At 49.5% G+C, this 12,677-nt stretch overlaps 4 protein-coding genes across 4 annotated transcripts; 1 reads left to right on the top strand and 3 right to left on the bottom strand.

The window, feature by feature from the left end:
- Positions 1-226: 226 nt before the first annotated feature.
- Positions 227-652, bottom strand: FPOAC1_012943 (uncharacterized protein; the record flags this gene model as incomplete). Its single annotated transcript, XM_044857286.1, has 2 exons — positions 227-442; positions 467-652. 2 exons carry the CDS (start codon positions 650-652, stop codon positions 227-229), a joined length of 402 nt encoding a protein of 133 aa, XP_044701469.1.
- An 855-nt stretch (positions 653-1,507) lies between these two features.
- FPOAC1_012942 (uncharacterized protein) lies at positions 1,508-3,145 on the bottom strand (the record flags this gene model as incomplete). The annotated part of the gene is made up of 1 exon (XM_044857285.1): positions 1,508-3,145. The coding sequence occupies one exon, from the start codon at positions 3,143-3,145 to the stop codon at positions 1,508-1,510; it is 1,638 nt and encodes a 545-aa protein (XP_044701468.1).
- Positions 3,146-4,856: 1,711 nt separating this feature from the next.
- FPOAC1_012941 (uncharacterized protein) lies at positions 4,857-5,618 on the bottom strand (the record flags this gene model as incomplete). Its single annotated transcript, XM_044857284.1, has 2 exons — positions 4,857-5,213; positions 5,274-5,618. The coding sequence occupies 2 exons, from the start codon at positions 5,616-5,618 to the stop codon at positions 4,857-4,859; spliced, it is 702 nt and encodes a 233-aa protein (XP_044701467.1).
- Positions 5,619-5,683: 65 nt separating this feature from the next.
- FPOAC1_012940 (uncharacterized protein) lies at positions 5,684-6,356 on the top strand (the record flags this gene model as incomplete). Its single annotated transcript, XM_044857283.1, has 3 exons — positions 5,684-5,788; positions 5,813-5,930; positions 5,953-6,356. The coding sequence occupies 3 exons, from the start codon at positions 5,684-5,686 to the stop codon at positions 6,354-6,356; spliced, it is 627 nt and encodes a 208-aa protein (XP_044701466.1).
- Positions 6,357-12,677: the final 6,321 nt, after the last annotated feature.

Below are 12,677 nucleotides of genomic sequence, written 5' to 3'. Positions count from 1 at the left end.
ACTCATGTTCTTAGGCCAGAACTTAATTCCGATTATGGAAAGTGGTCGATCGTACCTTGGCCTCTGTTTGGTGTCGTTTCGTTTCGTTTCATTTGCACATTACCTCTTTGTACCATAGTGTTCGCTCATGATGTAAGCGCTCTGGTTGAAACACCATTCAATTGAACCGGTTTTTCATTACATTCATGATCATTATCCCCGTCTTTGTGGGTGCTGTCCCTGAGGTCTATATATGACCCAGTTCCCTTCCTATGAGGATCGATGCGCGGCCCTTCTCGTAAATTTTCCACGACGTTTTCTTGATCAGGTCTGCACCGTGTAGTCTTTTCTCTGTAATCTTCTGCAATTTGTCTCGAACGCGCTTCGTAGTCGTGACTATTGGCATGTTTTCATCGTCCCTTTGTTGATCTTCATCGATTGCTGCCAAATCTCGGCGTGATCTCTTGTAGCATGTCTAGAAGGCTACGACCATGCCTTGGAGGATTTCTTGCATCATCTTCAACTCTTTGTCCTCTAGATATTCCTCAAAGGGCTTCTCGCCATGAGCGCGTGCACCCCATCGTGCCAGGCGACACTGGATAATAGCAAGCTTCAGGGGAAGTCCCTTGTGGCACAGCTCGTGGAATTGATCAATTGTAAAAGTCTCGTCCATGTTGAAGAATATTTTGATGTCTACGTATACCACGGTGCCTCTATTACCAAAGCGGGCCTTGTCAGCAGAGCCAGGTATCGGGGAACCCGACGTTGAGTCCGCTATCGCTGAAAGGATTCCTCTTGTCGCTTGGGCCGCATTTTAGATTACCTCGCCTGAGGCATATTTCCATAACCCCACGTGTATCTACACATGTACTTAACTAGTCTTCATTACGTAGCCTACCAGCCTAGATGCCAGTTTGCCAATCATGTCACGCACCACAATATAAGACAATCCCTGTTCGTGCTTGCCCCCTCGTTTTTCTTCTGGGCCCAGTCACGTGCCGAATTTGAAGTAATTATGACCTTCTGAGACGTGAGTGTGGGTCGAGTGTATAGAGAATTGGGGAGTTTATCACGACAAGACCACTCGCATCAATATACTATTAGGAGCCTCTGCCATTGTGGCAAGACCGCTAAGTATAGGTATAGCCTGATGTGGTGCTGACAGTTGTCAGGTTTTCCCGTCCTCCTACTGCGGCTGGCCTTGGCACACGGAGTCGTTACACAATACAACCGGAAGGAGAATTACACAATATAGAATTACTTCAATTAGACCGTTCCTCGTTTATAAACTATGGTACAAGGGTGTATCGCCATGAGTCCGGTACGACGATCCGCCACTCCCCTATTTCTATCTTCGTACACTATGTCGTCTATCAATATAACCGAGTCAAAGGTGACATAGCATACGGACGTTGTTGACTATGTCGCCAGACACACTAGTAGACTACGGCGTCTTTCTAGTCCGTGAGCAGGGCGCCACCGCCGTCAGCCAGCTGCCGCATGTATCTCACCGCGACAAAGCCCTCGGTCATCGCAGGGGCGAGTGTCGTTCCCACCCCTGGGTTCCAAGAAGCGCAACTGATGCGTTGCCCCCAGCAAACAAACCAGAAATCACGCTCCCGTCTGCCCTGAGCACTCTTGCGTGCTGGTCAGTCCGCAGGCCGCCTCGCGTGCCAGCATCACCGGGAAAGATTCTGATGGCGTAAAACGGGCTTTCCTTGACAGGACCCATGCATGGGTTTGGTACCACAGTTGGATCGCCGATGAACTGCTGGTACCTGTCCTCACCTCTGTGGAAATGTTTATCTATACCTTGATGACACATTGTATTCCACTCGCTTACTGTCGCCTGCAGGCTGTGCTTCGGCACCCCTATCTGCTCAGCTAGGCCGTCAATAGTATCCGAGTGCAAGAGCAAGCCTCGTTCGATAGCCTGATCAATCTGCCAGACGGTCTTGAGGCTCCCGATGGGATATCTTTTCCGGTATCTCTGGTCAAAGACAAGCCAGAATGCGGCCGCTTCTGCGTCCTCATTTGCTCTCTCATACATGGACCTAACGGCCTCGCCGTAGGGCTGGGACTCGGAGAAGAAGCGGCGGCCCCAGCCATCGACTAGTATGGAGAAGGGCTTGGATATGGCAAACATGGCTTCCGTCACTTTTCCCGTCCTAGGATCGACCATGGTGGGAATACCCCAGACTTGACCAAGCTGTGCACTACCAGCGCCAATCTTCAGCCCGGCTTGCAGTGCGATGCCAGCGTCCCCGTTAGATGCTAGACTCCATTCAGCCCTGGTTGACATGACCGAAGTTGCCCCCTTGGCGGTTGTTCTCCCTAGATATGCATCCCTCATTTTCTGGTTCTGGGAGAAACCTCCTGTGGTTAAGATCACACCCAATGATGCGTGTATGTCAATGTGTTCCTCACCGCCTCTGCGGTGAACTCTTGCTCCTATCACGCCTCCATCGTGATCGGATAGCAAGAGTTCGCTCAGCTCCAAGCCAGTCCAAATCTCTACGTTGTCGTGTTCCATGCACATCTTGAGAAGCTGGGCAATGAGCGATCGCCCCATGGACATAGGCCTCACCATTCCTTTCGGAAGAGCCGAGGCTTCCGCAGGATAAAGGCTGGAAGAACGCAACCTTGTCAAGACCCGGAAGTCCTCAAACCTAGGGACCACAGGCACGCCGTCTGGCTTCGGGAGGTATTTCTGGTAATGGCCCAGGCTTGCCGCATCGAAAACCGCTGGGTCCAAGGTGCGGCCATGCTCGACCGCACCGTCAACGTGCGGGTGATAGTCTGGGAACTGGGACGGTTTGGCCATCCATCGGAAGCCCTGGTCTCTAAGGTATCTCATCATCTCGGGCCCCTGCGTCAAGAAAGCGTCGAGGCGCTCATAGCGCAGGTCCACATTAACGGCTTGTTCCTCAAGGACCGGGCTTCCAAGTTTTGCCACAGCATTGATGTAGCGCGCGGCTTGTTCTTTGCTATCTTTGATGTCATTTTCCTGCATGAGAAAATTGTTGGGCATCCACATGCAGCCACCGGACCTGAAAGTTGTGCCGCCAACATGATCTTCCTTCTCTACCAGGATGACTCTGAGGCGCCGACCATCCGCCGCTGCCGCCGCTACCGCCGCAGTCAAGCCGCCGGCGCCGGCGCCCATTATGATGATGTCGCATTTGGTAACTGCTGTTCGTTGATGGTTGGCCGTTTGGTGATGACGACCAAAGTCTTCATGTGCTGCGGCGCATGCCATCACTTGGTCATGCGGGGATATGGCTTGGTTCATTTGTTTGTTCGTCGACAAGTTAGATGGAAATGCGGTTCTTTCATAGGCTGATTCTCTTCCTATATCGAATTGAAGTTATTGAGATGCCTTGGCTTCATCTTATACAAACTATACGCACAGTTCCTGCGTCACCATTCACATACGTTCAGCTCGATCTACGGTGGTTATTGAGGCTGTTCAAAATTGGATCTCAGTCGTCAATATCGGGAGGAACTACTCTTGCACACTTTAGGCCGCACGACCGCAGGTCTCCCGTAACATCGAAGAAAGAGTGTAGACAAAATTGGCCGAGATTTATGTCAGGTTTAGCAGGGTACATATGGTAAGCACCAGTAGCAGTTGACCCTCGTCCACAGATGCGTCCGAGTTAAGCTGTCTTGTTACGATCGAATGCGCGGCAGCCCGTTCGAGAGGTACGTCTCTGTGGTAAGGGCATCGATCCAAAAATGCTCTCGGTCCTGAAACAGACAGGAAAGCTTGTCATCCCATCATATTCACACTTCCTGTCTCTACCGAACGCGTACACATGTAGTTTTCATCCGGATCACGATTGCTTGCTTGCTTGCTTGCCAGTATTCATTCTTCTATTGTAAAGAAGATGTGAAAATATGTTTTGATTGATAACGCACGAGCTTACTAATGCTTGTTCACGATGTTGACCAATTACATGTGTTGGTGAGAAGTATTACTGTACTCGCAGTGAGGGGGAGCAGTTAAAGCGAAGACCACAATTCTCAATCGATTGAGAGCAGATCTGCAAAGTAAGAGAAAGTTGCCGGAGGGAGTTGGCAAGCATTCTAGGAAGGTCGACTCAGCTCTGCCTGGTAAACACACGCGTATGCTCTACGACAAGTTGTCGTGGAAGGAAGCCAGTGTAGTGGCGCAGCTTAGAACCGGAATGGCGCGACTAAACGGATATCTATATCAGATCAGGGCAGCACCAACAGATGAGTGTCCATGTGGGCGGGCAAAGGAAACGGTAGAGCATTTTCTCTTCCGATGCGTGAAATGGACGCCAAACATGGACGCAGTACGAGCCATAATCAGATTCGCGATCGCCACAGGTCGCCTAGAACAGAGATGACAGGAATACCAGTAACCCCGCAACACTTTATCAACACTAACCGATAACCCCCGACACCCTCAAGTAGTCAACAGCAGCCATCGCTTCAGCCCGCCGACGATAGGAAGCTGAACACTTGGAGGAAATAGGCTTCAAGTTGACTTGCTACTACTAACATCTAGAAGGGCCAAGGAGAAATGCGATAACTGGACTGGAAAGGATAAGGCTAAATTCTCATCGGCTTGGCGAGAGCAAGGCAATAATGAGGGAGATGTATGTATTCTTAGCTTCAGAGCCCTCTGGGGCTGGCCTGCCGGGCGTAATAGACTTGTGTGTGTGTGTGTGTGTGTGTGTGTGTACTCGCAGTTGTAGATACAGTCTAAAAGCTAGACTCACAGGTGTCCGAACCATCACATAGATCGGTTGGTCGAATCACCCGTCAAGATTAGGGGTGTTTCCTCCTCTCTTTCTCTTTCTCCCTCTCTTTCTCTTTTCTCCCTCTCTCTCTCCTTCCCTCCCTCTTTACACCTTGAGAACTAGTCGAGATATTGGGTCGGCCACCTCCCGATACGTGTTGCGCTTTCCATCTTGCTTCACGGGACAAGCGACTTTCACACTGTTTAGGCTTCGTAAGCAGCTGTGAGGTTTGGTGTTCCATTTCAGGTCTATACTCACTGCGCGTTCCCAATCCTGAGAATCCATGAGCCAGCCGGCGGGCGCCCCGATGGTGACAAGCCATTGTTCCTTGAAAGGGTCGAAACATTTGAACCGACAAGGGACACCATATGCTTCGACGTATTTGGCGATTCCATTATGTAGAGAGCGCAACCATTTTCGGAATATCGCTCTCCCATCCTCGATCCCACTCCCACCCTCGAACTTTAGGGCATAGTCAGTTATCGGGCAGTGTGGGGTAAAGCGGCCACGACCCAGACGTACCTCTCTAATGTTGCGGCTTATCGCGCCAGAAGGTCGAGGCTCCACACCAACCCATGACGAGCAGCCCAGGTCCCAAAAGCACAAGTCTACAGCAATGTCGTCGAACCTCGCAAGCCTGGCCGCTTTTCGTAGCAGGGCGGTTCCGTCAACGAAAGCCTCTCTCATGCTGAAGCGTTTGCCGGGATTCCACTTCTTGACTCTCCGCCGCCTTGTTCGTCGCACGGCCGAATGAACAGCCCGTTCCTCCTGTGGTGAGGTAGTATCGAGGCCAGGATGCTCAAGCTGTTGTTTCGTGGCATGCTGCACAGTATTGCAGTGAGTCTGCGCCAGGTCATGAGTGCTCATTGTGTCAAGGCTCGATTGCTCGCAGCTATGAGCAGATCCCAAGATAAAAATTGACTCGAGCACAAATGGAATCGTTTTGTACGTTTTTGGACGACAGGCCCCAGTCGCCTCCAGAAACACTCAATGCCGGCGACTTTTGGATTTTTGGACTTGGTGTTCGCGTGCAGTTGGTTGGTTACCTAGTTGACATATAGCAAAAGGAGCCCAATTTGGCTGCTCCTCGTCAAAATCTAGCGTGGGCAGCCATGGCCGTCCTAAAATTGCCGATATACCCTGTGGAATCATCGTGTCTAATGGTCAATCCTCGGGATAGTATACATACGTGAGCATTCAGGTCGAAACCGGACGGAGTACCACGCGTTCAAGAACGTCGCCAAATCGCACATATTCGGCCACACAACCTTGTTGTGGAAGCCGAGATTGGCCGCCTCCAGTTTTGGATACTCACCCACGCATACAGCGGACGCTACAGGCCTTATTGTCACTCACAGTGGCAATCAGGAGCATGTCGAACTAACGGCTGAAACTGGACAAACGCCAAAAGCTACCGTTGCCGATTTGGGACGGCATGAGCCTGCTTATGGCCAAATTTATCCGTCAGAGCCGAAGCCCGCACGTCGCTACGAGTCTACAACGCGGACCGATCAACCCTACCTACACGGAGCGCTCGCGCCTCAACGCATCTCCTCAATTGTCTTACGGCACGACCCAGACCTACGCATGGGAACTACATCATAGATATATGGAAAAGACAGTAACAAAAAAAAACTACGAAAAAAAAACTAAGAAAAAAAACTAAGAAAAAAAAACTAAGAAAAAAAAACTAAGAAAAAAAAAACTAAGAAAAACAAAACTAAGAAAAAAACTATCTCTGACCGGCTTGGGTGGTGGGAGCTTTGCTCTACCGATCTTCACCTGCGGGAGTTTGTATTGTATGTATCTCTGACCGACTCTGCGGGAGTTTGTATGTCTCTGACCGACTCTGCGGGAGTTTGTATTATATCTCTGACCGACTCTGCGGGAGTTTGTATGTCTCTGACCGACTCTGCGGGAGTTTGTATTGTGTCTCTGACCGACTTGGGTGGTGGGAGCTTTGCTCTACCGATCTTCACCTGCGGGAGTTTGTATTATATCTCTGACCAACTTGGGTGGTGGGAGCTTTGCTCTACCGATCTTCACCTGCGGGAGTTTGTATTGTATGTATCTCTGACCGACTCTGCGGGAGTTTGTATTATATCTCTGACCGACTCTGCGGGAGTTTGTATGTCTCTGACCGACTCTGCGGGAGTTTGTATGTCTCTGACCGACTCTGCGGGAGTTTGTATGTCTCTGACCGACTCTGCGGGAGTTTGTATTGTGTCTCTGACCGACTTGGGTGGTGGGAGCTTTGCTCTACCGATCTTCACCTGCGGGAGTTTGTATTATATCTCTGACCAACTTGGGTGGTGGGAGCTTTGCTCTACCGATCTTCACCTGCGGGAGTTTGTATTGTATGTATCTCTGACCGACTCTGCGGGAGTTTGTATTGTGTCTCTGACCAACTTGGGTGGTGGGAGCTTTGCTCTACCGATCTTCACCTGCGGGAGTTTGTATTATATCTCTGACCGACTCTGCGGGAGTTTGTATGTCTCTGACCGACTCTGCGGGAGTTTGTATGTCTCTGACCGACTCTGCGGGAGTTTGTATTGTGTCTCTGACCGACTTGGGTGGTGGGAGCTTTGCTCTACCGATCTTCACCTGCGGGAGTTTGTATTATATCTCTGACCGACTCTGCGGGAGTTTGTATGTCTCTGACCGACTCTGCGGGAGTTTGTATTGTGTCTCTGACCGACTTGGGTGGTGGGAGCTTTGCTCTACCGATCTTCACCTGCGGGAGTTTGTATTATATCTCTGACCAACTTGGGTGGTGGGAGCTTTGCTCTACCGATCTTCACCTGCGGGAGTTTGTATTATATCTCTGACCGACTCTGCGGGAGTTTGTATGTCTCTGACCGACTCTGCGGGAGTTTGTATGTCTCTGACCGACTCTGCGGGAGTTTGTATTGTGTCTCTGACCGACTTGGGTGGTGGGAGCTTTGCTCTACCGATCTTCACCTGCGGGAGTTTGTATTATATCTCTGACCAACTTGGGTGGTGGGAGCTTTGCTCTACCGATCTTCACCTGCGGGAGTTTGTATTATATCTCTGACCAACTTGGGTGGTGGGAGCTTTGCTCTACCGATCTTCACCTGCGGGAGTTTGTATTATATCTCTGACCGACTCTGCGGGAGTTTGTATGTCTCTGACCGACTCTGCGGGAGTTTGTATGTCTCTGACCGACTCTGCGGGAGTTTGTATTGTGTCTCTGACCGACTTGGGTGGTGGGAGCTTTGCTCTACCGATCTTCACCTGCGGGAGTTTGTATTATATCTCTGACCGACTTGGGTGGTGGGAGCTTTGCTCTACCGATCTTCACCTGCGATGAAGTGGAAAAGAAAAAGGAACTAAACAAGATTGCTGATAAGAAAGTGCTTTAAAGAAACAGAAAAAAGTAGTGGCGCTAAATCGAATCCAGTTAGAATGATTACGTGATGAGCACAAAAGCTGTCAAGAATCGGCCGCTTCTACGGATACTCGTCTAGCCGCTTTAGGCTATCCTGGGCCGCATATTCAATCGTGCTGCACTTTTTTGGACTTTTCACACAAGATGTCATTTACTATAACGCCACCGATCAAACAATCGCCAGTAACCGGGAACTATCTGGCTTGTCGTCCCATTTTGTCCAGTTCAATCAAAGAAGCCGATTTTGGAGAGAATGGCATGCGGGCGACAGCTCGTCTTTCCCAGTTGTCATGTTTCCTAAGCCCGTGAAGATCATGCCTGGCGGCAACATGTAACGTAACGTAAAGAGCTATTCCACGAAGTCGCACGGCGATTATGAATGCTAAAAGCTTATCCGGAAATGCCATTTACTTGTTATGGAGCTGATTATGGGGGGAGATATCTGCCGCACGTCATGGGATCCCGACATGATCGTAAATCACTTGCTCCTACCCATACTCCACGATAGATCATAACTTAGAAGAGTGCAAGGAGATGTCACAACTCTGGCTAACAGTGCGACTGGCTATTGCTGTCTCGTTGCTACAGTAGGGTGCGGGTTCACCGTCAGTAGCCCTTCATCATAATTTTGTTGAATTGACTCAAAGCAGACTAGCTGCGGCGCTAATCCTAGTGACAGATGACGCTAGTGGGGTCATTGTTCTGTTGTTTACTAACAGCACTCTGATCAGCATCAAGGAATTAAAGCGAGGATGGAAATCACCTCGAGTCGGATGAAGGGATAGTTACTAACGAAAAGATCTATCACATGATTGAAGCTATAATAGGCTGGTCTGAATATTGGTACCCTATCCCGGACCGCCGACAAAGCAAGAGACAATTATGGCTGAGAGATGGTGGGGTACATTCTGGCTCGGGCTATGCATGGGTCGTTCGTCACACTAGTCAGTCCATCTTGGGACACTTTTCATGAAAGCACGATAAAAAAACAGCTGACGGTGAACCCGCACCTCACTGTACTGTCCCTTTCACAAGTCGCAGAGAGACCATTCAACCGGGCAAGTGGCCATCATGATCACGGCCAGATTCGTCCTTCTCCAGACCCAGCGAGCAATCTGGGAAGAACGCATACAGAAGGCTCCCTATTGCCCCCCCCGCCACCACGAAGTCACAAGGAGGAGAAGGCTCTCGTAGCCGTCCAAAATGCCTTCAACAAAGGCGGAAGGCTTGCTCGCTTTAGTACATACCTAGATAAGCGTGTCTTATGGTCAGGGGATTCAGGGGGCGCTTCCGTCAACAAAAGCCCCTCTCATGCTGAAGCGTTTGCCGGGATTCCGCTTCTTGGCTCTCCGCGGCCTTCTGCGTCGCACGGCCGGACGAACAGCCCGTTCCTCCTGTGGTGACAGGCCTCAGTCTCCTCCAGAAAAAAAAGAAGAAAAAAAGACGGTGATTTTTGGACTTTTGGAACTTGGTGTTCCCCTACAGTTGGTTACCTAGTTGGTTACCTAGTTGGCATAAAGCAAAAAGGAGCCCAAATTAGCCGTTCTTCGTCAGGATCTAGCGTGGGCAGCCACGGCCGTCCTAAAGTTGCCGATATGCCCTGTAGAATCATCATATCCAATGGTCAATCCTCGGGAAACCCATGATAGAGGTGGGTCCAACGTTTGCTAGAGCCAACACCTCTTTCGAATCCCTGGTTGTGAATTCGATTTCACGATGCCGTTGTCAATCTTGTTGTTCAGCGTCCTACTTCTGCCTTCCGTTCTTCCGTAAATTGCTTGCCCCCACCTAGTGTCGACCGCTCAGCGCTGAGGTTACATCGGTAATGGCGATCGACTTATCATGTATTGAACCCATATCACGTGATACAGGAACGGCCCAAACGGACTTTTGATCGCCGATCTAGTGGCCAGGTAGCCGGGCCTTGAGCTCTTGGCGGCACATTTCTGCCGCTGCAGGATGCTAACTTGTATAGGGTAGTCTGTAGTTTCATAGCCAAATGACCCAGTTCGATGCGCGACTAGATTTTCTACAACTTATCGTGGTTGCCAACAGCAATGGCTGCCTTGAAAACCCTATAGGAGGGAATTGCTGGGCGACTGTTTTGCGTTTTACTGTATCGCACGGCTCCACTCTGTCGCCATGAATTTCACCCCCAAGAGTAGCCAAAGCGGCTTGTAGGTCCACTTTTCCTTTTCCTTTTTATTTTTTTTATTTTTATTTTCCTTTTTATTTTTTATTTTTTAAGCTCTCACTGATCAAAGAAGCAGAAAATAGACGCGGCGGAGGCGGACGTTGTCCTTCGCAGATTGAGTTTTGATGCTCTTCATCTCTGCGTCTGTGCTTTCTGGTTTGTCTATCCACTTTCATGCTTTCATGGATCCATGATGTGTTTCACTTGGATGAATTGCATGCGTGTGACCCCCAGTGACCGAGGTCGAACGAAGCGAGGCGCTGAAGAACTGGCGCCAGACCATGTAGATCGTCCAAGCTAGACTGAAGCTAGGCAAGTTACCCGGAATGACAGCACAGGGGTATTATGGCAGCCAGAATCTGTGTCAACAAGCAAAACCAAGCGGCCCAGCTGCTGAACTAAGAATGGCCTTGGCGAAGAGCTACCGAGGCTGTCGCTGGTTCTATGCTAGGCCTGTCAGCGGTCGCTGGTGGCATACCGGTATACTTCACCAGCCAAGATTCCGCTTCTCGACTCTTGGCAGCTTTGCGGCGCAATGATTAGCCCGCTATTTTTGTGGTGAAGGTAGTACAACATAACACGATTCATTACGCTCGGCGGCTTATCTTGGCCGGTAGGGGTAGAGTGGCACAGTATGTAGCCTGTTATAATTGGACAGGTGCTGGGGTGTCGCATGCAAACAGGGGATATTTCAAGATTACGCACCGGAATGGCAGTACCTTCAAGGGGGCAGGATTTGGACAAAACACAACATGAATACACCAATGTGCATCAATGGACCGAATACAGGCAGGGTCTGACAGTTATGGGCTTCAGGAAACGGGTCACAATTTGGACGATGCAAGGCAAGGAACAGCATGAGCATGGGCTTGGGGAGACGAGGACGAAAAAGTAGGCAAGGTATGTAAGCATGGATTAGAGACTAGTGTCCTTTCGGCTAAACTAAGCCGCTGGCGTACAGTATTGGCATGGTGTCAAGACACTCACGGGTGTGGGTGGGTAGGTCTTAAGGCAAAGTCGACTCGAACGCGAGTGGAATTAAATCGTACGGTTTTGGACGAAAGGTCTTAACTGCCTCTAGGATATGCTCCGTCGATGGCGATTTTTTGACTTTTCGAACTTGGGGTTCATGTGTAGTTGGTTGATGTATGGGTAAGGCGAGCCTAATTTGGCCGTTTCTTGTTAAAATTTTAAGTGGGTGCTCAGAGTCTCAAAATCGCCGATCCGTCCTACAGAACCGACCGCATGCATATGTGCACGCTTGGGCCGAAACCGGACGGAGTGTCACCCATTCAGGAACCCAGGCTAATTTGTCCATACCCCAGTCCTGTGAAAGCTGAGATTGGCCGCTTTTCGTTTTGGATATTTGCCTACCTATACTACTACAGACGATACGGGCAATCAAGAGTTCATCCCACGGCAGAGGCTTGGTTAGGGACTAAAACCGCCGCCGCCAATCAGGGACACTAGAAGATAACTTGCCGTCAAATTTGTCCGCCTAGGACCACGGTGCCGGTAGTTTCTACGAGGCGGACTGATCGAGCCTACACGAGATGCTTACCAGTCCAAAGAGTCCTATAACGGACATACGACATGACCTACTGGTAAAAAAAGACAGGAAAGAAAAAAAGAAAAAAAAAAGAAAACAGAAGAAAAAAAAAGAAGAAAAAAAGAAGAAAAAAGAAGAAAAAAAGAGAAAAAAAAAAGAGAAAAAAAAGAAAAGAAAAGAAATTTGCAGGAGCGTATATCTCTAACTGTCTTACAACGGCAGGAGGCTTTGCACTCTGACTTATGTTCGCAGGAGCTTTGTGTAACGTCCTGGAGGAAAGGAACAGAAGATGGGAAGAAAAAAAAGAATTTAAATGAGTACAGCCGGCGTAAAAATAGACTAGATCAAATTGAGTTAGAATTGATTACGTGATGCCCATGAGAAATCGTCAAATTTTGGCCTTTCAATGGGACTGTTCTGATTACGCAATCGACTCATTGACCCATCTTTTCTAGATGTCACCATTCCGAAAAGCAATCTTGATAGCCAAACACTGATGGTGGATTATCGTCCGAAAGGGTATCTTTGTATGTTGCCCCACCCTTTGCAATAATGAAGGTAAATATCAAGTCGAGGTCTCGTCGCCGATTTCGTCCGTTCATATCCGCTGCACAATAATGCCAACAGGATTTGCGTCTCGTGGCTTGACTGCAGGGTAACCTACAACCTCAAGAGGAAGCCCCTTTCAATGTAGCTATGTAAAGATCTTTCACGAGGATGCACTGCGGCGTTCATTACAGAGAGCATACTTAGAAAGGCCGCTACGTATGACTT

This window comes from Fusarium poae (genome assembly GCF_019609905.1).
Source record: "Fusarium poae strain DAOMC 252244 chromosome Unknown contig_1, whole genome shotgun sequence".
NCBI lineage: Eukaryota > Fungi > Ascomycota > Sordariomycetes > Hypocreales > Nectriaceae > Fusarium > Fusarium poae.
Note: the sequence above shows the minus strand (reverse complement) of the source record. Positions and strands in the feature narration are given on the sequence as shown.